The following is a 26,806-nucleotide window of genomic DNA, read 5'->3' as shown; positions in this document are numbered from 1 at the left end:
AAAAATACAAAAAAAAAAAAAAAAGAAAGAAATGTTTTTATAGTAATGATGTTATAAATTTAACACTGACACAATTTTAACATCATCAATTTTCAACACTCTGCAGAGTAATTCGCAGGGGAAACAAAGCTTACCATGTACTTAAGAAATCCTATTTCAGGATAAAGTAGAGGCAGCTCAGGGAACCATTTCTGTACCAAGCAACTCAGCTTCTCCTAAATTTAAAAAGTATAGATACATACTCAATTGTGATGTGGTCTTCAGGAAAAAAATAACAGACTTGTGTCTCCCTTATTATATATATCTAACAAAATGTATAATCTAAAAATATATGACCTAAGCGACATAATCACTGATTTTACCTTCTACTACCAAAAAAAAAAAAAAAAAAAAAAAAAAGCAAATGAAACCAAGAGTCATGCTAGACCTAATAGACCTAATAATCATCTTAGTAACAGAAGAAAAACTTAATTACCAATTTTAGGCTTGGTTTATATATGTAGGCACAAATCTTCCCTAGTGTCAAACTCTGCACTCACAAGCTAAAATGAAAAAGTCTGATGATACACCTATTTGAATCACTAAATTGTCATTATTTCTCAAAAACTAATTGTCATTATTTCACCACAGTGACACCTTTAAAATATTGACAGTTTCATTTAGGAGAAAAAAAAACATAAAACCCTAAGAGTAAAAATATGTGGCTCTACAAAAGTCACTTTGAAGCAAATGTAAAAACTGAAGACCTTTAGAAAAGTCATTTATCACATATTTATTAAATGAAAGTTCTAGACACTTATCTAGGCACTGCCATTTTACTCCAAGTAAATAATGAAGTACACAGGTACATGAGTTTTCTAAATGAAACATAACCTTAAAATGTCTATTATTTTCACAGTATTTTTATTTTTCAAAGCACTGATCCTAACTTCTTCATATATAACATCCCTGAAACATAAAATACAATATTCTTTCCACTTTAAATAGGTTATATGCTAACTCTCCCAAGGTCACAAAAATTTATGGTAAATTGAAGACTTAAAAGATATAACCTCCCCCCAAAGCCAAGTAACTTAATTTTTTAATATTCTTCAACTAACCCACACTGCCCTGTTAATGCTGTCATTGCAGCATCACGCCAAAACAATGTTCATGTGAATTTTAATTAAAAAAACATGCATGCTTTCTGTTAAATACAGTGTGTCTGTAAAGTCATGGTGCACTTTTGACCGGTGCACAAGAAAGCAACAAAAGACTATAGAAATGTGAAATCTGCACCAAATAAAAGGAAAAGTAGGATGATGTGGCAGCATGTGTGCATGTGCAGATGAGGACGTAACACCGTGTATACAGCGGAGCAGCCCACAGCCATGCCAGTCAAGATGTGGACAGTACAGAGGAAAGTTCGGTGTGTTCTGTGGCCGCTAAATTCGAATCCGTGACCAAAGAGCAACGTGAATATCGGCGTGTTTATAACGAAGCACCACCACATAGGAATAACATTACTCAATGGGATAAGTAGTTGAAGGAAACTGGCAGTTTGGTAGAGAAACCCCGTTCTGGTAGGCCATCAGTCAGTGACGAGTCTGTAGAGGCTATACGGGATAGCTACCTAAGGAGCCCTAAAAAATCTGTCTCTGAGCCCACATCGAACTGCACTGAATAGGTATGAAACTGGGAGAGTTTTCCTTTTATTTGGTGCAGATTTCACATTTCTATCATCTTTCGTTGTTTTCCTGTGACCAGTCAAAAGTGCACCATGACTTTACGGACACACTGTATAAGCATTGTGCAAGTTGTGTTTCTGCTATAATCTCAATTCTTGTAAATATAAGCAGGAAAAAGATACCAAGAAAATTAATGCCCTGGGGTCCTGGCCGGTTGGCTCAGTGGTAGAGCATCGGCCTGGCGTGCAGAAGTCCCGGGTTCGATTCCCGGCCAGGGCACACAGGAGAAGCGCCCATCTGCTTTTCCACCCCTCCCCCTCTCCTTCTTCTCTGTCTCTCTCTTCCCCTCCCGCAGTGAGGCTCCATTGGAGCAAAGATGGCCCGGGCACTGGGGATGGCTCCTTGCCCTCTGCCCCAGGCGCTAGAGTGGCTCTGGTCGTGACAGAGCGACGCCCCAGAGGGGCAGAGCATCGCCCCCTGGTGGGCAGAGCGTCGCCCCCTGGTGGGCATGCCGGGTGGATCCCGGTCGGGCACATGCAGGAGTCTGTCTCTCCCTGTTTCCAGCTTCAGAAAAATAAAATAAAATAAAATAAATAAATAAATAAATAAATAATTAGCCCTGGCCTTTTGGCTCAGTGATAGAGCGTTGGCCCAATGTGTGGCTGTCTCAGGTTTGACTTCCAGTCAGGGCACACAAGAGAAGCAACCATTGCTTCTCCACTCCTCCCCTCTTCTCTCACTCCCCTCTCTCTTCCCCTCCCCATAGCTCAACTGGTTTGAATGCATAGGCTCAGGCACTGAGGATGGCTCTGTGGAGCCTCCACCTCAGGTGCTAAAAATAGCTCTTGTTGAGAGCACAGCCCCAGACGGGGGTTGCCAGGTGGATCCCAGTCTGGGCGCATGCAGGAGTCTGTCTCTGTATCTCCCCTTCTCTCTCTCTTTTTTTTTCTTTGGAGTCAGAGAGAGGGACAGATAAGGACGGACAGACAGGAAGGGAGAGAGATGAGAAACATCAATTCTTCATTGCAGCTCCTTAGTGGTTCGTTGATTGCTTTCTCATATGTGCCTTGACTGGGGGGCTAGAGCAGTCTGAGTGACCCCTTGCTCACGCCAGTGACCTTGAGCTCAAGCTGGTGAGCCTTGCTCAAACCAGATGAGCTCCCGCTCAAGCTGGCGACCTCAGGGTCTCGAACCTGGGTCCTCCACATCCTAGTCCAACGCTCTATCCATTGTGCCACCACCTGGTCAGTCTCCCCTTCTCTCACTTAGAAAAAGAAGAAAAAAATTAACTGATTACTACTGTCACCACTTAGCAGGAATGGTGATGTTTTTCTTCTTTATAACATTGTGTAAGTTCCACATTTGAGACAATGGTTCTGAATTAAGTTGTCATCAGAAGTTGATATCTAAATTCACATAAACGTTACTATGCCAACATAACTATGCCAATTCTCCATCCTTGTCCACTTCATAAAATGGATATATTAATTCAATTTCTAGTACAAACTAATTCAAAACTTCAAAGAATCAAATACTTACATATTCCTCCTGCTCACGATCAATTTCTTGAAAGACGCTATTACGCAACCGAGTTATTTCTTGTTTTATTTTTTCAATTTCAGATCCATCATAGTCATCAGACTTTAAACAAAAGAAAAAAAGACCTTACAGGCTTGTCAGACTGAAAATACATCTTCCTAATAAGAATGAATGCAGCTTCCCTAGCAAATAACTGTCTGATTTCTATATATTCTTCTGTACCTAGCAAATAATACTCTAACACTTGTTAAATAAATATGTATTAGCTTATTCTAATACTAACTTTCCAAAACCTACAAAAAATTATAAAAAATAAAGACAAAATAAATTACATAAATTTTTCTCATCACTTCATTTGCTGTAGAACTTCTCTATGATAAAGATGACCAATGACCAACTGACATTACAAAGTAAGTGTGAAGAACAGGAACCAGCCTGGCTGGACTGCACAGTGGATTAAGTATCATCCCTCCCAGCTGAGGTTGCAGGTTCAACTCCCAGTCAGGGCACATACAGGAGCAGCTAATGTTCCTGTCTCTCTCTTGCTCGCTCCCTGCCTCTCAAAAAAAAAAAAAAGAAAAAGCAACCAGTAAGTACACAACTAAATGGAACTAAGTGAAACACTGAGTTGATACTCCTCTCTCTCTCAAATCAATAGAAAACAACTTTTTAATTAAAAAAAAAAAAAAAAAACAGGAAGCAGAATACAACTAAATTGCCTGGAATTATTTTCTACATGAGATCGGTTTTTAAAAAATGAGTAAATGTGTGCTATGTCTACTAGAAGAAGACAACATAGGACTCACAAAGACTCCAATAATAAGCCACCTTAAAAGGTAACGTATTTTCAAAGTTAGATATATTTCTCCAAAAGTAAAACACTTTTCCCCACAGTTCAGAGTACAATGAAACTGGAAAAAATCTTTTTTTCTCTTTTATTCAGTGAGAGGAGAGGAGGCAAGTCAGACTCCCTTATGCACCCTGACCAGGATCCACCTGGCAAGCCCACTAGGGGGAGAAGCTCTGTCCATCTAGGGCGTTGCTCTATGCTCAGCAACCAAAACTCTTCTCAGCGCTGAGGCCGAGGCCATGGAGCCATCCTCAGCACCCAGAGCCAATTCACTCCATTTGAGCCATGGCTATAGGAGTGGGAGAGAGAGAGAGAGAGAGAGAGAGAGAGAGAGAGAGAAGAGGAGGGGGGGTAGAGGAGCAGATGGGCACTTCTCCTGTGTGCCCTGACCAGGAATCAGACCTGGGACATCCACACTTTGGGCTGATGCTCTACCACTGATCCATCTGGCCAGGGCCTAGAAAACTCTTAAATCACATTAGTTCTACTTATGTGCTCCAAAGAAAAACAGAGAAAATTCAAGTTGGATTAAGACATAAGCCCTGGTCAGTTGGCACAATGGTAGAGCGTCAGCCTGGCGTGTGGAAGTCCCGGGTTCGATTCCCAGTCAGGACACACAGAAGAAGCGCCCATCTTCTTCTCCACCCTTCCCCCTTTCCTTCCTCTCTGTCTCTCTCTTCCCCTCCTGCAGCCAAGGGTCCATTGGAGCAAAGTTGGACTGGGCGCTGAGGATGGCTCCATGGTCTCCTCCTCAGGTGCTAGAATGGCTCCCACCGCAATGGAGCAATGCCCCAGATGGGCAGAGCATCGCCCCCTGGTGGGTATGCTGGGTGGATCCCAGTCGGGTGCATGCGGGAGTCTGTCTGCCTCCCTGCTTCTTACTTCAGAAAAATACACACACAAAAAAAAAGACATAATATAAATCTATTTTGTATGGAAATTGAGTTACCAAGGGAACACTAAGAATTCACAAAATTTCAAGCCTAAGGAAGGAGGCTAGTCTAGGTTAGAATATCCTAATTCTTCTAGTTCTATTATCATATAAAAACAACTTAAAATATGTACAAGAAATAGTATGCCCAGCCATTAAAAAGATTTTAAAAATACTTTATGACAAAATTCTCTTTCGGAGAATACCCCATCACTTTGCATGTCATTGGCTTGTTATTATAATAGACATTATATAACATTATATAAAAACCAAAAGAATTTTTCAAATTATTCAAAGATATCTGTTACTAAAAACAAAGGCAGCCATGTAAATTGGGTTTTTGTTTTTGTTTTTGTTTTTTTGTTTTGTTTTTTGTATTTTTCTGAAACTGGAAACGGGGAGAGACAGTCAGACAGACTCCCGCATGCACCCGACCGGGATCCACCCGGCACGGGGCGAGGCTCTGCCCACCAGGGGGTGATGCTCTGCCCCTCCGGGGCGTCGCTCTGCTATAACCAGAGCCACTCTAGCGCCTGGGGCAGAGGCCAAGGAGCCATCCCCAGCACCCGGGCCATCCTTGCTCCAATGGAGCCTTGGCTGCGGGAGGGGAAGAGAGAGACAGAGAGGAAGGAGGGGGGTGGGGGGTGGAGAAGCAAATGGGCGCTTCTCCTATGTGCCCTGGCCGAGAATCGAACCCGGGTCCCCTGCACGCCAGGCCGGCGCTCTACCGCTGAGCCAACCGGCCAGGGCTGTAAACTGTTTTTAAAGAACATTTAGTGACATGGGAGAATGTTTACACTATTAATGTAATAATTTTATTTATATATCAAGAGGAAAAAAGATATATAAGACATCATGTGAATAATGATTCTATTTTAAAGAGTACATTTACTCATTACTTTTATAAAACAGAGCCCAAGTAAAATGAGGTACATAAAAAGTTCAGTAAGAACTGTTTGCTTACTTCTTCCAAATTATTCTTTTCAACCAATTTCCATCTCAGTTGAGCTTTTAAACTTTTCAGTGTCTTTTTAACAGACAGCAAGTGATCCAGACTGGGGCTCTTATTTAAACACTTGGTAATCTGCTTCTTAAACTAAGTAAGAGAAAGAGACAGACAACATAGTCACTGATTGACAATTTATTATTTCTTTATTAAGATTCAACTAGTATTTACTGAATTCGGGTTGAAATAAAAAAGTTTACAACTTTGAACAAGATAATCCTACCACTTGATTTCTTAACTATCCATATTTCTATTTAAAAGAGTATGTGTTCCAGTAATCAAAGTAGCAAAGGTAAAGAAAATCTCTCAAGCTGACACATACAGTAAGGCATAGTTGGCTAGAAAGGATGCAAACTGAATTTTCTATTGAGGATGCAAGTTAAAATTACCTTTCCCAAAAGTAGTTTAATATTATGTATCAAGTTTTAAGAATGTCATTCCTTTTGATTTAGTAATTAATATTTTTTAGGAATCTAGCTGAAGAAACATATACAAAATTATGTACAAAGATTATGTTCAGTATTACTGAAGGTAAAAAATAATTGGATGTAGTCTTCACATCTAATACAGAGAAAAGGTTAACCAGCATACATGTGTATGAGGGGTGATGTTTTAGTCACTCAAAATGACCTGTCATGTAGGACAATGTTCAGGATACACCATTAAGTGAAGAAAACATTTTCGATTACAGCTTACAAAATGATACAATGCACATATTAATAATATGCATACATACATACAAGTCACAGCACAGAAAGGAAATACAGGCACACCTCGTTTTGCTGTGCTTTGCTGTACTGCACTTTGCAGTTACTCTGTTTTTTAAAAATTGAAAGTTTATAGCAAACCTGTGTCACAGAAGTCTACTGGCACCATTTTTCCAACAGCATTTGCTCACTCCATGTTTCCTGTCACATTTTGGTAATTTTCATAATATTCAAATTTTTCATTATTATTATATTTGTTAGGGTGCTCTGTGATCAGTGCTCTGATACTCCCACTGTAACTGTTTTGGAAGGGCCACAAAGCACGCCCATGGAAAACAGTACACTTAACCAATCAGTGTGTGAGTTCTGACTGCTCAGCCAATCAGTCACCCCCCCCCGCCCCCCCCCCCCCCCCCCCCCGTCTTTCTCCTTCTCCTTGGACCTATTTCTTGGGACACAATATTGCAGTTAGGCCCACTGATAACCTCACAATGGCCTCTACGTGACAGAAGGGTACCACGTCGCTCACTGAAAGGCTAGAAATGATTAAGCTGAGTGAAGAAGACTCTCAAAAGCTGACAGAGGCCAGAAGCTAGGCCTCTTGCCTCAGCGAGCCAAGTTGTGAATGCAAAAGATAACTTTTAAATTAAGAGTGCTGCTCCAGTAAACATATGAATGATAAGGAAGTGAAAAAGCCTTATTGCTAATATGGAAAACGTTTAGTAGTCTGGATAGAAAATCAAACCAGCCACACTTCCTTAAGCCAAAATCTAATCCAGAGCAAGACTCTAACCCTCTTCATATATGAAGGCCGAGAGGCGAGAGAGCTGCGGGGTGAATTTAATTCTATACCAGCTAGCAATGGCCTCTGTGCCCTGCTGGCAACAAATAACTCACCTCCATACTGGGCACTAAACTACTCGAGAGAAGTTGAAGTATCAAAAAACACAAAGCCTCAATATGCACGACAAATAAAACATAATCCAACCTCCATACTGTTGTTGTACTTGGCTTGTACTGTGGCAATAAGCTCTTCCTCTGAATGGATCTTTTGCAGTACTTGACTATATGTATTTAAAATGATCTCCTTATCTGCATCACCTTGCTCCTAAATGAGATCACACACATGGAGTTATAGACAGAGGAGTATCCAAAAGCTAAAAATTTCAAGAATAGATAAACTTCAAAGTGATGCCTTTAACACATTTCTATATCCATTTCAAAATATTTCTTAAACACAAATCTTTTTCTAGACAGAAGACTAATAAAGATATTCATATGGGAAATTTTATACCCATGACACTATTATCCTTAGAGCTGTCTGGAACAGAAAAACATTAAAGGAAATCAGGGATACTACAATGCTAAATGCAGGAACTAAACAATATACAGAATTTCAACACAAAATTATTTTTAGAAATCATCTATTAACAACCTATTAACAACCACTTCTAAAATCAAGTCTGACAAATCCATCTAATAAGGACTATTTGAGAATAAAGGAATATAGTAATATGTATATATTTTTAATGCCAATATAAATAAAATCACAAAAGGTAAAAAGAAACAAGTAAAATAAAGAACATTACCACTGAGACTTTGGTAAGCAGCTAAAAAACTGGGAAAGAGTAACAGTGAGCAATACTAACATTACAAAATCCTCTCTTAGCTACACTAATCTTTAACTTGACATAACAACACACAATATACACAACAGAGAAATGGAGCTATTGTGCATCTGTTTCCACAGCTCTCACAAATTTTACTTCAAGTTTTCACAAATTCTAAGTCTTTTCTTAGTCATTAGGGACGATGAACTCAAGAATCAAATGATACAGAGAGCTGATACGCTTAGATTAAGAGAAGTTTTTCTAGAATTAAACATTAGTGTATTTTTAATGTAAAATGTCTTATTAAACTAAAAATATCACTCTGTGAAAGAATGAGATTTTCCTTTGTATTTGGATTAGAATTTGAAAATATTACCATTTCAAAGAGGCCTATGAGAGAAAAGCTATGAATAGTCTTGATACTTTTTAACTAGCAATAGAACTATTGCTTCAAAGGAAGCAACAATAAATATCAATACTCACAATCGCAGATAGCTCCAGCTCTTTGCAGACACTTGACTCAGTCTTCTCTAGGATATCATCAATATTATCAATTGTGTCCTCAGAAGTCAGTGATTCTTCCACAGACAGATCAAAAGCCTCATTTGCAAAAATAAAGGTATGAAGTATCTCATTTAATTATTTCAATTAGTACCGTGTCCTTATAACAGGAGCAGAGCATTCGCCTGTGCCCTGAACAATGTGGCGGGAAAGAAGGGTACCCAAGAAAGATCAAGTACTACCCTCAGAAAACTTATGTACGCACCAGAAAAGAACTAAAAGGTAGATACATAACATGCCTTAAAAAAAAACCACACAGATTTTTTAAATGTAGTTAGTAGTTAACGAAGGTGAGAGAACAGTACAGAGGGGAAGTATGGAGAAGAAAAAAAAACAGAGACAAGATCAAGATGTTTTGGGAAACAGCAAAGGAGGCAGTCTGAGTAAAAACTGGTAAAGAGCCTTGAATGCTCAAAGAATAAGCTTAATTCTGAAAGGGATTAAGCAGGCAATATTAGCTCTTGAAAAAGAAGAAATATGACTACACCTGATATTCACTGAGGAGTTACTACTAGTTAGTAATCTGGCAATTAAGTTAAAGACTAAACCCAAATGGTTCCATTTCATCATAAACACAAAAGTATTTTCTGTCAGGAAATAAATTTGATAATAACTTGATAAGAATATAATCAGGGGCCCATATTATAATACTGAACATAAAAGTCACAGTCACTCTGATTTCAGATATTCAGATTTGTGATTATGTAGATCTGGATTTGGGAAATAACTGTGGAAATGAAAGAAAAGGATACTGATTAATTAAACAAAAAGACAATTACGATCGGCCCTGGCCGGTTGGCTCAGTGGTAGAGCCTCGGCCTGGCGTGCAGAAGTCCCGGGTTTGATTCCCGGCCAGGGCACACAGGAGAAGCGCCCATCTGCTTCTCCACCCCTCCCCCTTTCCTTCCTCTCTGTCTCTCTCTTCCCCTCCCGCAGCCAAGGCTCCATTGGAGCAAAGATGGCCCGGGCGCTGGGAATGGCTCCTTGGCCTCTGCCCCAGGTGCTGGAGTGGCTCTGGTCGCAACAGAGCAACGCCCCGGAGGGGCAGAGCATCGCCCCCTGGTGGGCGTGCCGGGTGGATCCTGGTCGTGCTCAAAGCAATAACTTAGTTATGTTAATTATCTATTAGGGAGTTCCAAAAAACAAAGAAGTAGCTAGAGAATAAAGATTTTTTTTTCCCCAAAATAAAGCAAGAAATTCATAAGATAAATGACATCATGGGTGTCCTCGTCCTTGCTAACAAAGTTGTAAAGCAGACAGAAGAACAAAAAACCAGTAACAAAATTAGGCTAAAATTTCAAGTTCTGAGTACACTTTACAAAACCACATGCCCATGCATCTTAAAAATTTACATGCTATTTTTGTAATAATAAACAAGGACTAAAAAAGTATATATAAAGCACCATTTCTAATATCTAATATCAACTGAGATTAATATTCTCCATCTTAGATATCTCTGAGATATTTAAGATATTTAAAACACCAAAGACTTAAACACTGCCAAGTAACAAATCATATTAAGCATGACTACTTAGCCAAATGATGTTTAATCACATCTTGCTAGAGAAGGAAAAAGAGAACTTCCAGTCAATATGGCAGCATATGTAAATGCAGTTCCGGCAGTCCCCAAGTTATGAACAAGATAGGATCTGTAGGTTTGAAAATATTTAAGTATTTATATGCACAGAAAGGTCAAAATAAATACTATTTAAAACAAATAGCTAAGTTTCACTTAATAGGTAAATGCACCTCTTCCAATTTACATACAAATTCAAGTTAAGAACAAACCTACAAAACCTATCTCATCCATAACCCGGGGCTGCCTGTCCTCACATCCTCCCACAACCCCATCAAAACTACAATACAACTAAACTACACAACCACCATCATCCAGAACCACCTGAAATTTACCTGAATGGAAGTCCTACAACTGTGTATTTCAAGAAGAAGCTACAACGAGACTGGTTGGAGGAAGAGGGGAGACACCAAACAGGCTGGTAAACACCCGTATGTGGCAGATAAAATTTGGGAGGAATATCTCGGCTATGGAGGTCCCCCTGAGGAGCGAGGTGTCCCAGTCCCACATCAGGTCCCCCTGCCCACGATTCCAATGCCAGGAAAAGAAGTCTCCATAACTCATGGCTGTAAAAACCAGCAAGGATTGACACTGGCCAGTTTGCTCAGTGGCAGAGCATCAGCCTGGCATGTGGAAGTCCTGGGTTCAATTCCTGGTCAGGGCACACAGGAGAAGCAACCATCTGCTTCTCCACCCCTCCTCCACCCTCTTCTCTCTCTCCCTTCCTCTCTCTCTCTTCTCTTCCCACAGCCATGGCTCAACTGGTTTGAGTGCATAGGCCCCGGGCACTGAGGATGGCTCCACAGCCTCGTCTCAGCACTGAAATAGCTCACTTGCCAAGCAACGGAGTAGCTGCCCCAGATAGGTCTTGCCAAGTGGATCCTGGTCAGGGCACATGTGGGAGTCTGTCTCTCTGCCTCCCTGCCTCCCTACCTCTCAATTAAAAAAACAAACAAACAAAACAGCAAGAATTGTTGCTGAGAGGGAGGCTGCTAAAGTCCCAAACAGTTTCCTCTTAAAGGGCTCATGTGCAGACTTACTCAGATTCACACCCTCTGAGCTCCAGCACTGGGGATCCAGCTTCAAAGGAACCAGGACATAAAGGGAGTAACTGTATTATTGGCATCAAGGCAACAGCTGGAGAGACAGCTTTCTGCCAGACAAAAGTACTAGCAAAGGCCACTGTTCCTTTTCTGAGACTCCTCTCTACAGGGCCAAAAGGCAGGTGCCATATTTCAGTCTCCATCAACCTGGCTCACACTGTCACACCCTCCCCTCCCCCCACACCTACTGTGAATTCCTAAGACCCTGCACTACCAATCTGTGGGCCCACCCAAGCTGTTTCCAGTAGCTTTTCCATAAGAATGACTTCTCTTGTCTCATACTTTAGACTTTCCTAAAATCTCTCAAACATGCCGTTTCTGGCCTCTGTGTACCCCATACCTCTCACTAAGTGGCCTCAGGCCCGGTCTAGCAGCAGCTGGCCTTGGTTCACAGCGTGGCCTCTCCTGAGCATCTCCAAGCCACCCAAGTGGCAGCCATCTGCAGATTATTCTGCAGCTCATGCCAGGTGGCCCCAGGCAGTGGGTGGCCATGCACCTTCCGGGAGGCCCCAGAGCCAGTGCACCCAGTGAACAGCTTCAGAGCACACCAGATACAACCCTACCACCTCTATGAGCAGACTCGGAGAGCACCAGGGCCCCACTGAAGCAAGTTCTGCTCCACAGGGTCAACTAGCACAGCAGCTCCTCTGCTGTAGTCACAGCCGGTTCTCACAGCCAGCTGCAGTCGGCCTGTGGATCAGTCCCTCCCACTGAGACAACTGAAGATCAATCAAAGCTTCACTACCACAGGACAGTGCACACAGCCAATACCGGAGCACACCTGGAGTGCCCACTGGGCCCCACAGATCTACCACGACACAAGGTCATTCTACCAAGTGCTGTACCTCATACACAGAAACAAACACAGGGAGGCAGCCAAAACACAGAAACAAAGAAACAGGTCCCAAATGGAAAAAACAGGAGAAATCTCCAGAAAAAGAACTAAATGAAACGGAGGCAAGCAAACTACCAGATACAGAGTTCAAAACAAGGGTTATAAGAATGCTCAAGCCCCATTAAAATAAAATTATTTAAAAACTTTAAAAAAAAAAAGAATGCTCAAGAATTTAGTAAGAACCTCAACAAACTTCTAAAGCATGAAAAAGAACACAGAAACCGTAAAAAAGAGCCACTCAGAAATGAAGGATACACTAACTATAAAATAAAGAATAATTTACAGAGAAATAGTAAAAAAGATGAAGCTGAGAATCAAATCAGTGATTTGGAACATAGGAAAACAATAACACCAAATCAGAGCAGCAAAAGAAAGAATAATCCAAAAAACAAAGATAGTGTAAGGAGCCTCAGGGATAAGTTCAAGCACAACATTTGCATTGTGGGGGTGCCATAGAGAAGAAGAGGCAAGCAAGAAACTGAAAACTTATCTGAAAAAAATGACAAAAAACTTCCTTATCTGATGAAGAAAACAGACATATAAAGTTCAGGAAGCACAGACAGTCCCAGACAAGATGAACCCAAGAGGCCCACACCAAGACACACATAATTAACTTGCAAAAGATTATAGACAAAGAGAGACTCTTAAAAGCAGTAAAAGAAAGGCCGTTAGTTACCTACAAGAGAGCTCCCAAAAGACTGTCAGCTGATTTCTCAGCAGAAACTCTGCGGGCCAAACGAGAGTGACAGGATATATTCAAAGTGATGAAAAGCAAGGACCCACAACCAAGATTACTCTACCCATCAAAGCTATCATTTAGAATTGAAGGACAGATAAAGAAAGAGCTTCCCAGACAAGAAAAGCTTTCGGAGTTCATCACCGCCAAACCAGTATTAAATGAAATGCTAGCCTGACCAGGTGGTGGCGCAGTGGATACAGCGTCGGACTGTGATGCTGAGGACCCAGGTTCGAGACCCCGAGGTTGCCAGCTTGAGCATGAGCTCATCTGGTTTGAGCAAAAGCTCACTAGCTTGAAACCAAGGTCGCTGGCTCAAGCAAGGGGTTACTCTGTCTACTCAAGGCCCACGGTCAAGGCACATATGAGAAAGCAATCAATGAACAACTAAGGTGTTGCAATGCGCAACGAAAAACTAATGACTGATGCTTCTCGTCTCTCCATTCCTGTCTGTCTATCCCTCTCTCTGACTCTCTCTGTCTCTGTAAAAAAAAAAAAAAAAAAAAAAAAAAAAAGCTAAAGGATCTTAAGAAAAAGAAGAAAAACAAAAGATAAATATGTGAACAATAAAATGGCAATAAATACAAATTTATCAACAATTGAAATCTAAAAAACAAAATAAATGAATGAGCAGAAGGGAAAAAGACTCATTCATACAGAGAACATTTGATGGCTGCCAGGAGACTGGCGGGATGAGGGGAAAGGTGAAGGGACTAAGAAGTAGAAACCGGTTGTTACAGAACAGTCATGGGGATGTAAAGCACAGCACAGGGAATAGAGTCAATAATATTCTAACAACTACATATGGTGTCAGATGAGTACAAGAATTATCAGGATGATCTCTTAGTAGGTTATATAATTTCTAATTGCCAGGTGTATATCCAAAACTAATATAATATTGTATGTCAACTGTAAGTGAAAAAATAAAGAATTTCTTTTTTTAAAAGGGTAAAGCTCCACTATACACTAAAGCACCTACCTTTTTACATACACTTATCTCTACACTATAGCTGCAAAATACACACTACCTTTAATAAACTCCAGTAATACTATCTTACACCTACAGACCGGCTGAAGTTGTTCCTCATGTATGTCTTAAACAGAGACTACAAATATGTCAACTCCTCTCTCCTCCATCCCAGCACACACGTTCTCATTCCTATTCATTCTCTCATTCTCTCATTCTCTCTCTCTCCCCACTCCCTTCTCTCTTAGAAAGGAGGCAAATTACATTTGGATTTGTTTTTAATCCCCTGGTTCATGGCACTGGGAGAGAGCTCTCATTACCTGTAAGGTGCTCTGGAACCATGCCACCAGACGCTGCAGAGAAACCTCTGTTTGGCTTCTAACGCTGGAGAACTCCTTTCTTTTAGCACACTTCCAGTCACAAAATTTCTTAATTATTTCTTCAGAGTTTGTCCATTCTTTGGCTTGTCCATATACTGCTTCTAAAGAGGTTGACAAGTCCTGCAGAGAAATATTTCTGTTTATTAGGATTCAAGCACTGTATTAGAACCTGACGGACAGAAAGGTAGCATGTTGAATCCCTAGCCTTGAGAATTGTATAAATAAAACTTAGAATAAGACATGAAAGTATAAAACTACCTAGAAGCTGATTTATTTGGACTTTTTTCCTAAGTGAGAAGGAGAGAGGCGTAGTGACAGACTCCCACATGCCACCCAACCAGGACCTACTCAGCAAGGCCCCCACTGGGCAATGTTGTGCCCACAAGGGGCCATTGGTCTATTGCTTGGCAACCAAGCAATTTTAGCACCTGAGGCAAGGTCATGAAGCCATCCGCAGCACTTCAAGCCAGCTTGCTCCAACCAAGCCGTGGCTTCAGGAGGGGAAAAGAGAAATAGAGAGAGAGGAAGGAGAAGGGGAGGGGTGGAGAAGTAGATGGTTGCTTCTCCTGTGCACCCTGACCAGGAATCAAACCCAGGACATCCACACACCAGGCTGATGCTCTACCACTGAGCCACCAGTCAGGGCTTATTTGGACTCTTAATACTAAAAGTTTACTAAGTGAATTAATGTTACAAATAGAAAGCTTTATATACTAAGGTTCTTAATTAAGCAGAAAGTCCTGACTTTCTACTTTTCTCTGACTTTAAATCAGAATCACTAAAGTTTTATCCTGACATGGAAGTTCCCATGACCTACCTCTTAATAAAAATAAACTACACGTTAAAATACACAAATAATTTCAATTAAGAAAAGACCATAAACATATGTATGTACTTAAAAGCATTTCTTAAAATACTGGAAGAGACAAGAGAGCCTGCAACTCTACAAATGTCACAGAGACAAGAGAAAAACTTAATAGAGCCCGAATTTTTCATCACAAGACTCTGAGACACACCTGAAAAGACAGAGGACAGCTGGTGCTCAGCACTGTATGAATACAGTCTGTGCCAGTGGGAGGAGGTCTGTACTACGTGGGGGAAAAGAGAACTTTCTGCATCTGCCCTTCTGCCTCCCTCACGTCGGGCAAGAAAGCAGCAGCACCAGAAGAGGCAAGGGCTTTACACAACACAGAACAGGAGCCCAGCCGAGGCAAACACTGACAGCCAGAGCAGAAGGGCTGTCCAGCCCCTATGCATCCCTTTTCTGCCCTCTTCCTCTGAACACCTGGTGGCATTTACATCTAAGGGCAGCCCCTGGGAAAGAGACACGTCTGAGGTAGAACTGCGAGGCCCATGGAAGAGAATGATTACCTAGAAGAGAAGCCAACAGGAAGCAGAGCCCAAACCACAACCCTAGAAGCTAAGAAGTATCCCCACCTTATCCCCTTAACCCACCTGAAGTCTGTGAAGTTATGGTCCAAGCTTTTACCTTTCCCTAGGTCCCTCTCCCACACTATCCTGTTTCTGCACAATAGCAAAGAACTAAGATAGTTTGTAGTTCTCCACGGGAATTAGAGATCTCAATGGGAGGTACAGGGAAGGATGAAAGTTCTAACCACTATCAACACTGAAAAGAATCTAACAAACTAAGCCACCCTATAAAAAGAAAACAAAATCTGCCTGACCAGGCGGTGGCACAGTTAATAGAGCATCGGACTGGGACATGGAGGACCCGGGTTCAAGACCCGAGACCACCAGCTTGAGCGCGGGCTCATCAGATTTGAGCACAGGCTCACCAGCTTGAGCCCAAGGTTGCTGGCTCGAGCAAGGGTCACTCAGTCTGCTGTAGCCCCCTGCCCCCAGTCAAGGCATATATGAGAAATCAATCAGTGGACAACTAAGGAACCGCAATGAAGAATTGATGTTTCTCATCTCTCTTCCTTCCTGTCTGTCTGTCCCTCTGTCCCTGCCACAAAAAAGGAAGCAAAATCAGTGGTGACCCAGATAATAGTAATAGCTCAAAATAAGCGTAACAAATATTCTCAACAAAGAGAAGGAATACTGGAAACACAATGCAAAACCAAGTAGTTATAAATAATAACCAACTGAAGTTATATAATATGAAAGAAATAATCTCTGAAATAAAGAACACAGTAGACTGGCTAAATGGCAGAAGGGACTGGCCACAGAACCAATAAGTGAGCTAGAAGGTTAGGTCAAGGGTCCTTTCAAAAAAACAAAGAAAGGTATCAAAAGAAAAAAATGGATAAACAGTTAAAAATATAGAGAATAAATGTTTAAATATTCATCTAACAAAAGTCCCAGAAAGAGAAAAAGTAAGTGAGGTGAGAGGGAAAAGGGAGACAGTATATCAAATAATTATCAAGTACTTGGCTCAAGTTAAAGAAAGCTATAAAACCTCAGACTAACCTAAGATTAAATATAAACTTAAATATGTTTTAGTGCAATTAAAGAACAAAGTCAAGACTTACAGGGGCATTAAAGGATCACAGAAGAACAAAAATCATACTGATGTTAACACTATGGAAACAAGAAGTCAATGGCTAATTATTCTAAAGAAAAAAAAATGGCCTTTGGACCTAATATTTTATAGCAAGTTAAACAACTGTTTTTTTAAAAACAACTGTTTAAAGTGTTTAAATGTACATAATTGTTTAAATAAGATATCCTGAGACATTTACTACCTCACAAAGTCAACCACAAAGGGCTCTTCGAAAGCACTCAAACAAAATGCTCTAATACATAGAGAAAACCAAAAAAACATACAGCAACTTACAAAATAAGAATGAGAAAATAACTCTAAAGTTTGTTATGTGAGATAACACATATAACATGCATAGTAATCTTGAACTAAAATCCTTAACAATTGTGGGTGTTCAGTGAGTTGGTTCTTGGAAGGTAGATAACAGAGAAGGAAGACCCACCCAGACAAGTGATCATGTTCTAAGACAGGGGTCCCCAAACTTTTTACACAGGGGGCCAGTTCACTGTCCCTCAGACTGTTGGAGGGACGGGCTATAAAAAAAACTATGAACAAATCCCTATGCACACTGCGCATATCTTAAAGTAAAAAAACAAAACGGGAACAAATACAATATTTAAAATAAAGAACAAATAAATTTAAATTAACAAACTGACCAGTATTTCAATGGGAACTATGCTCCTCTCACTGACCACCAGTGAAAGAGGTGCCCCTTCTGGAAGTGTGGCGGGGCCGGATAAATGGCCTCAGGGGGCCGCATGCAGCCCACGGGCCGTAGTTTGGGGACCCTTGTTCTAAAATATTAGGAAGAGAAAGTAGAAAAGGAAACCATCATAAACAGAAACACAAAACAATCACAGAAATAAGTTCTTATAAAACAGTAACTATAATATGTAAATTGATCAAGTTACCCATTCAAAGACAGATTTATAGGTTGGATACAGCTACTACTCAACTTGGTATGAAAGATACTGACCAAAGCAGTAGAAATTCAAAGATATATATATATAAAAGGCAGAAGGAATACAAGAGGATTATTGTTTTCAAATTATATGACCACAAAGAGATCCCAAAGGGTATCAACAAAAAACTGACAACTAAGAGAGAGTTCAGCAGAGTTGCAAGAGTAACGTCAATAAATAAAAGTTAGTAGTATTCCTATACACCATCAAAAATAACTAGAAAATGGAAAGCAAAATATTCACAAAAGCAACCAAAAATATAAATATCTCGGAGTTAAGTAAAGAAAACACATGAGGCCTTTTAGAGAAAAATTTAAGGTCTTGGCCGGTTGGCTCAGTGTTAGAGTATCAGCCTGGCATGTGGATGTCCTGGGTACGATTCCTGGTCAAGGTACACAAGAAAAGCAACCATCTGCTTCTCCACTCCTCCCCCTCTCTCTTCTCTTTTTCTATCTCTCTCTTCCCCTCCTGCAGCTATGGCTCATTGGAGCCGGCACCAAGGATGGCTCCATGGCCTCACCTCAGGTGCTGAAATAGCTCAATTGCTGAGCAACGAAACAATGGCTCCAGATGGGCAGAGCATCACCCCTTGGGGGGCTTGGGCGGGTGGATCCTGGTCGGGGTTCATGTGGGAATCTGTCACTTTTCCTCCCTGTTTCTCACTTAAGAAAAAAAAATTTTTAATTTTTAAAAAGGAGAAAAATTTTAAACATCATTAAAGGATATAAAAAGATCTGAATAAGTGAAGAGAAATATTTTAATAGGTTGAATGATTAAATGCCATGCTCATTTACTCGAAATTAAAGTCATTGTTGAGATGGCTGGATAGGGCTCAAGACAAGGTTCCACAACATCATATAGCTATTGTATTGTCCCGAACATGGGTCTTAACAGCCCTATAGCTAAAGGGTCAGGTTCCTCTCCCTAACTCTGACATGGGGTCTTCCTGGACTTGCTGCTGTAACGGAACGGGCATCAGAGACTCACATGACTGCTATGCTCCTGTCTCCGGTTTCCCCCTGAATGCAGCTCTAGCAAGCACAACTGGTTTACCTTGTTTGTACAATAGATACACATACATACATAAACATGTTAAATATATTCACATTAAATTTTAATTCCATTAAGAAGAAATAGATTCATCAAAGAAGAGAAAAATTTTTGCAGCTATCAGTACTATCTGAAGTCTCAAGGTAAACGCTGATTTCACCTCACAAATGATAAGTACATGTATTTAATGTATAATGTAATGAATATTTAATCTCTTTTTCGATTCCAACCTGCAACGTTTTCAAGCGTTTGTTCAGAGGTAACTCTTGCACTTCCAGAATGAAGGTGTCCACTGCCGTGCACAGCTTCTGCTGCACTTCATTCCTCCTGGCGATCAAAACACTCCCTTCATCCTGAAGGCAGAGGAAGAAGAACCACCGTCATTGATAAACACATACAGTGTTTTTTACACATTGACCGACACGAAAAAACTGATCTCCTAAAAAATAGTAAAATTTAATATTACAATCTCCAAACGTAGTAGCAACTCAAATACCTCTCTCCTTAGATCAACACACTGACAAAGAGCTCCTTTTCCCTTAATTAGAAATAAGACATTTAAATTCAACAATCCTACTTCACTAATCTTTATTTTTTCCCATTATTTCCACAACAATGAAATATTTTTCTTAATAAAATTATACACGTTCCTATTATTAATCACACACTCCTTCCCTCCTACTACCCTCCCATCCTCATGTTCTTTATCTACTTATCCTTCAAGATTTGGTCAATCTCTACTGACTTATCTACTGATAAAACCTCTTACTTGAACAAGAGGCTATATTTGGAAATAGATACATGACAGATATCCAAGAACCTTATGCATTCTTTACCTCTAGTATAGTCCTTATGAAACTACATTGATATTATCTATTTACATTTCTACCCCATTCCCAAGCAACGTAGAGAGAATCATGTGTGTCTCTACTACCTACAACAACGTGTGTCACATACACTCAAAAGATTGAATTTTAGAATATTCCTTTTCTGGTAAAGCTCAACAGACCATTTTATAACTGTAAAGACAAAAGAAACTCTTTCACCATAAATATACATAGCAATCAAGTTAAACTGCAAAATACATAAATGAAATCCAGACCAAAACCTAAATGAACTTCAGTAAGGGAACACGTCAACTCTGAGTGGCAATTATGACTCTGTATTTATCAAAAAATCACTCTTTAGCAATCAAATAAACTTTAGAGCAACAAAGCCTAAAAGTCCTGAAACATGAGAAGCAGAAACAAATATTTGCTTTAAAAAAATGTTTTTGGTTCTCCTACCAAGTCCCAGAGCTACATTAAGCCCTCGCCTGGCCCTGGCCAGTTGGCTCAGTGGTAGAGTGTCGGCCTGGCATACAGGAGTCCCGGGTTCGATTCCCGGCCAGGGTACACAGGAGAAGCGCCCATCTGCTTCTCCACCCCTCCCCCTCTCCTTCCTCTCTGTCTTTTTCTTCCCCTCCTACAGCCAAGGCTCCATTGGAGCAAAGTTGGCCCGGGCGCTGAGGATGGCTCTATGGCCTCTGCCTCAGGCACTAGAATGGCTCTGGTTGCAACAGAGTGACGACCCAAATGGGCAGAGCATCGCCCCCTGGTGGGCATGCTGGGTGGATCCCGGTCAGGCACATGTGGGAGTCTGTCTGACTGCCTCCCCGTTTCCAACTTCAGAAAAATACAAAAAAATAAAAAATAAAAAAAAATAAGAGGCCCTCTCCTTCTGTCCTGAATCACTTGTCCTCACTCAAACCACAAAAACAAAAGAAAAAATTTAAAAGTAGGTTTTTTATCTTATTACATAAACTACATAATGATATATTTTAACACTGGCAGTACAGTTTAAATGGAAAGAGAATGCACCTCGCAATCAACCATATTATCATATAGATCTTATGTAAATCTTGAGAAATTCCCTTAAACCCTGTGGGCTTCAGTTTCCTCATTTATAAAACAGGAATGAAAGTGGCCATTTTAAAAGTCAGTATAAGAGAAGAGGGTGTAGGAGACCAATGGTAATGGAAGAAGACTTGGCTTGGGGTGGTGAACACACAAGAGCAGGGGTCCCCAAACTACGGCTGGCAGGCTGCATGCGGCCCCCTAAGGCCATTTATCCACCCCTGCCACACTTCTGGCACCTCTTTTATTGGACACACAAAGCGCAGCATCGCTCACGTACAGTACTACTTCCAGTGACGCGAGATGCAGGCATCATATCACTTGTTACTGCTAGCAGTGACAAATATGGAACCGGACATTGACCATCTCATTAGCCAAAAGCAGGCCCATAGTTCCCACTGAAATACTGGTCAGTTTGTTGATTTAAATTTACTTGTTCTTTATTTTAAACATTGTATTTGTTCCCTTTTTGTTTTTTTACTTTAAAGTAAGATATGTGCAGTGTGCATAGGGATTTGTTCATAGTTTTTTTTATAGTCCGCCCCTCCAACGGTCTGAGGGACAGTGAACTGGCCCCCGTGTAAAAAGTTTGAGGATCCCTGCACAAGAGAAATCACAGATGCTGTGTTACACAATTGTATTCCTGAAACCTATTTTATTAAACAATGTCACCCCAATAAATTCGATTTAAAAAAGTTAGTGTAAGAAAAACTTTATATAAGTACCTATAGCATTGCCAGTGTTTCACAGAGATTCAGAAAGTATTGTTTTTTTCTTTTCATAATCAGAAGTGACCAGTTAGAGTCTAATATGTAAAATAACCCAAATCTAACCCTTCTCCAAACTAAACACTTGTGACATTTTCAGAGGCCTAGTTATCCTGTTCACTTTGTTCATTCCGAGCCAGTCGGGTTGCCAGCTGACCGACTGAGTATGAATAAGGAACAAGACTTTCAGAGTACAATCCCCAGAGGCAGAAATCACCAATGGCCCTGGCCGGTTGGCTCAGCAGTAGAGCGTCGGCCTGGCGTGCAGGGAACCTGGGTTCGGTTCCCGGCCAGGGCACATAGGAGAAGCACCCATTTGCTTCTCCACTCCCTCCCTTCCTCTCTGTCTGTCTCTTCCCCTCCCGCAGCCAAGGCTCCATTGGAGCAAAGATGGCCCAGGCGCTGGGAATGGCTCCTTGGCCTCTGCCCCAGGCACTAGAGTGGCTCTGGTCACGGCAGAGCAACGCCCCGGAGGGGCAGAGCATCGCCCCCGGTGGGCGTGCCGGGTGGATCCCGGTCGGGCGCATGCGGGAGTCTGTCTGACTGTCTCTCCCCGTTTCCAGCTTCAGGAAAATACAAAAAAAAAAAAAAAAAAAGAAATCACCAATACTTAACATTGGACAGTTCCAAACACAAGTATAAAACTCATCGGTACTATGGAAAGCTATGATTGTTGTTGCGCCAAATATCTTTATATTAAAAACAAGGAGTTCTGGAGTGACCTCACGGAAATGGCGCCGTGAGAAGCGCGTCCGACAGCTCTCCCCTAAATCACAACAAATTTATCAACTAGAAACAGAAAAATTTATCCTCGGAGCATTCCGGAGTTCCACACAAACTGAAAGCAAAAGGACTGTTATCACTTGAATCTGAGAGACGAGGGTGTGGAGGAAGCTACCGCAGCGACGCTCATTCAAGCCGCGAGGGAGTGCGCCTGTGGTGAGTCAGCCCATATACTTGGGAACCGCGAGCCACCGGAGCGGCCGACGCGAGCAGCCGCGGGCCCGGTCCGGTTGAGCACTGCTGACGTTCCCAGCGGCCCGCACACTGCGAGTGGGGGTCGCCAGCCACCGGTGCCCGGAGCGCCCCATTCCCGCGCGTGCTTGGGCATTCCACGCGCCCAGGGCGCCGTGCTGGCCCGCACACCCAGGGGGCTCCATTATCCTGCGCCTGGTGCGGTCCAGCCGCCAGCGGTGGGGCGAGCGGGAGAGGCTTGGGAGATTCTCTCCGTGGGCGGGGCACCTCACCCAGCCATTCAAGCTAACAATCAAGCGTTGGGGGAGGGGCGCGCACAGGCAGCCTAAAATACCTTCGGAAGCACAGCTGCGACCCAATCACTGAAATTAGCTTAACCCATAAAATCTGCGCACCCTCGGTTCTAATTGATAAGATCTCTCTCAGTTCAGCGATCCAAGACAAGAGGCGTGATATTTTTTAGTGCCTCTCGCTAAAGGGGCGGGGGCAACTTCTGATTGATAGAGCCTCCATATTCAGGGATAAACGCTAACAAGAAGGACTTGGCAGATAATAAGGTCTATACTACACTAGTCGTAAGCAGAGACTAGTGCCTCTTCTTCCCTACAAAAACAGGCTACAAAGTGTAGAAAGCCTGGGTTGAGAGGTCCAACTAAATGATAGGCGCTGAACAGTCACCTTGACAACAATTGACTCCCACCCCCGCCTGATTACACTGGAGGCCCTGACTCTCAGAGCCTTTCCCAAAGCCTTGCACTGAGTGGGGATAGAGTGGGGATTTCCCAGCTCTTTGAGCCTCTTACTCCCCAGGCAGAAGCAGTTGCAGCCTTATAGCTGGATCACCAGGCTGCTAATTCAGAAAGGGGGGACTAGGAGAGAGAATCCAGGAAAGCAAACTCTCTCATCGTTGGACCCTGCAAACGCCAACAAGCCTTGACTTCCAGCAAGACTAAAGCCAAATATATGACATTGCCATAGAATCCCATCAACTGCAAATCCCTACCTAAGAGTGACACAGGGGCAGAGCCTGGGGTACAGAGTCACCGACTAGGAAGAGGGAGAGAAAAGAAAAAGGAAGAAGTTAACCTCTCAAAATCAAGAAAAACCCACAGACTTTACAACTTGATCCACTAATTTGTTGTTGTTGTTGTTCTTTGTTTCTTCTATCTTTTTGCCTTTATTTCCTCCACCTCGGTCCTTCTATTCTCTGCCCATCTTATGCTTCCCCTTTCTTGAACTACACTACCCATGAGTGTTGCATTTTATTTTTCTTCTTCATCCTCACCCTCCTTTAAGGTTATACTCCAAAACACTTAACTCTCACTCTCTCCTCTTTTGTTTTTTTTTTGTGTTTTTTTTTTGTCTTGCTTTATTTTGTTTTTTTCTCCTCCTATTTTATTTCTTCCTTCGTTTTTCTCTTTTTCTTATTTTTTCCTTTCTATTCGTTTTTTCTTTTCTCATTTTACTTTCCTCCCATATAATCCTCAATCACGAACAAATTAGTTAATTTGGGACTCAAGGCTTTTTTTTGGCTTTATTTCTCTTTTTTGCTTTTGTTTTTTTTTTTTTTTTCTGTTTATTTTTGTGGCATTTTGGGTCCTCCCAACCCAAGGTCTCCATTGTATTTAGTCTTCGCTCCACTTAATACAACAGATTTTTACTTATTATTTTTATTTTTTCTTCTTTATTATTCTTTTTTGGTCCTTTTTTCTGATTCCCTCTTATCCCTCTCATTATATCTCTTAGTTGACCATCACTTACAAGCAAATCATCTTATGCTTATCTAAGATTTTCTTCCTTTTTTTTTTTTTTTTTTTTTTGCATTTAGTAGGTCCCTACTCCCTTTTTTTTGCCCCTTGAACTCTTCACCCCAAATCAGGCCCTTCATTATAGGCACGATATTTCCCTGAGGAGGGGAGAGGAGGGAAAGAGAAGAGAGAAAAAAGGGGGAAATAATAAATTATTACTGTTTTTTTTTGTGTGGGGTGTTTTACCCTTTTTTTTTTTCTTTTTACTCTTTATTAATTCTAATTAGTGCTATCAATAAGACCACCCTCAGATGCCGATAAGAAAGAGGAAATCGAATATTATGGATACAAAAGAAAGAGAGGTAACACAAATAGATGTGGAAAAATCTATGGAGAAAAGATTTAACATATTGGAAGCCTTGGAGCTAAATGACAGAGAATTTAAAATAGAAATCTTAAAAATACTCAGAGATATACAAGAAAACACAGAAAGACAACTTAGGGAGATCAGAAAACAACTCAATGAACACAAAGAATATATTACCAAGGAAATTGAAACTATAAAAACAAATCAAACAGAAATGAAAAACTCAATTCACGAGCTGAAAAACGAGGTAACAAGCTTAGCTAACAGAACAGCCCAGATTGAAGATAGGATTAGTGAAATAGAAGACAAACAACTTGAGGCACAACAGAGAGAAGAAGAAAGAGACTCAAAAATAATAAAAAATGAGAAAGCCCTACAGGAATTGTCTGACTCCATCAGAAAGAATAACATAAGAATAATAGGTATATCAGAGGGAGAAGAGAAAGAAAATGGAATGGAGAATATACTCAAACAAATAATAGACGAGAACTTCCCAAGCCTGTGGAAGGAACTAAAGCCTCAAATTCAAGAAGCAAACAGAACACCAAGTTTTCTTAACCCCAACAAACCCACTCCAAGGCACATCATAATGAAGATGACACAAACCAATGACAAAGAAAAAATTCTCAAGGCAGCCAGGGAAAAGAAGAGTACAACATATAAAGGAAGGCCTATTAGATTATCATCAGATTTCTCAGCAGAAACTCTACAAGCTAGAAGAGAGTGGACCCCAATATTTAAAGCCCTGAAAGAGAGGAACTTTCAGCCAAGAATACTATACCCATCAAAGCTATCCTTCAAGTATGAAGGAGATATAAAAACATTCACAAATACAGAAAAGATGAGAGAATTTATCAACAGAAAGCCCCCACTCCAGGAAATACTAAAGGGGTTTTCCAACCAGATTCAAAGAACAAAAGAAAACAACACCACAAGTAACAGCTCCACCAAGAACACAATAAAACCAAACTTAAACTGTGACAACAAAGGAAAAAAAGGGGGGAGAGGATGGAGATTAACAGTAGCAAAGGATGATGAAGTGCAGAAATACATATAAGATAGGGTACTACAATGAATATGGTAGGTACCCTTTTCATTACTTAATGGTAACCACCCTTAAAAAAACCACCACAAAAACACTTGACTTAAAAAAGGTAGCAACAGAGGAAAGAAGTATGGAACACAAACAAACAAAAACAAATGATAGCAAAAAACAAAAGAGAAGAATCAAACTAGATACAAAACTAACAGAAAGCAATTTATAAAATGGCAGTAGGGAACCCACAAGTGTCAATAATTACACTAAATGTAAATGGATTAAACTTACCAATAAAAAGACACAGAGTAGCAGAATGGATTAAAAAAGAAAATCCAACTATACGCTGCCTACAAGAAACACATCTAAGCAACAAGGATAAAAACAAATTCAAAGTGAAAGGCTGGAAAACAATACTCCAAGCAAACAACACCCAAAAAAAAGCAGGTGTAGCAATACTCATATCTAATAATGCTGACTACAAGACAGAAAAAGTACTCAGAGACAAAAATGGTCATTTCATAATGATTAAGGGGAAGTTGAATCAAGAAGACATAACAATCCTTAATATATATGCACCAAACCAAGGAGCACCAAAATATATAAGACAGCTACTTATTGACCTTAAAACAAAAACTAACAAAAATGCAATCATACTTGGAGACCTCAATACACCGCTGACGGCTCTAGATCGGTCATCCAAACAGAGAATCAATAAAGATATAGTGGCCTTAAACGAAATACTAGAACACCTGGATATGATAGACATCTACAGGACACTTCATCCCAAAGCGACAGAGTATACATTTTTCTCTAGTGTACATGGAACATTCTCAAGAATTGACCATATGTTGGGCCACAAAGACAATATCAGCAAATTTAGAAAAACTGAAATTGTACCAAGCATATTTTCTGATCATAAAGCCTTGAAACTAGAATTCAACTGCAAAAAAGAGGGGGAAAAACCCACAAAAA

At 40.8% G+C, this 26,806-nt stretch overlaps 1 protein-coding gene across 1 annotated transcript in view; it reads right to left on the bottom strand.

Moving 5' to 3' along the window:
• The window catches only part of STK31 (serine/threonine kinase 31), a 99,217-nt gene that overhangs the window by 27,481 nt on the left and 44,930 nt on the right, over positions 1 to 26,806 (bottom strand). Inside the window, exons 10-16 of the mRNA XM_066239300.1 lie at positions 19,274 to 19,396; positions 14,469 to 14,648; positions 8,794 to 8,910; positions 7,689 to 7,808; positions 5,952 to 6,083; positions 3,207 to 3,308; positions 135 to 215 (exon numbers count right to left, since the gene is read on the bottom strand). Coding sequence (XP_066095397.1) covers positions 135 to 215; positions 3,207 to 3,308; positions 5,952 to 6,083; positions 7,689 to 7,808; positions 8,794 to 8,910; positions 14,469 to 14,648; positions 19,274 to 19,396 — 855 coding nt within the window. The remainder of the gene's footprint in view (positions 1 to 134; positions 216 to 3,206; positions 3,309 to 5,951; positions 6,084 to 7,688; positions 7,809 to 8,793; positions 8,911 to 14,468; positions 14,649 to 19,273; positions 19,397 to 26,806) is intronic.

This window comes from Saccopteryx bilineata, chromosome 7 (genome assembly GCF_036850765.1).
Source record: "Saccopteryx bilineata isolate mSacBil1 chromosome 7, mSacBil1_pri_phased_curated, whole genome shotgun sequence".
Taxonomy (NCBI): domain Eukaryota; kingdom Metazoa; phylum Chordata; class Mammalia; order Chiroptera; family Emballonuridae; genus Saccopteryx; species Saccopteryx bilineata.
Note: the sequence above shows the minus strand (reverse complement) of the source record. Positions and strands in the feature narration are given on the sequence as shown.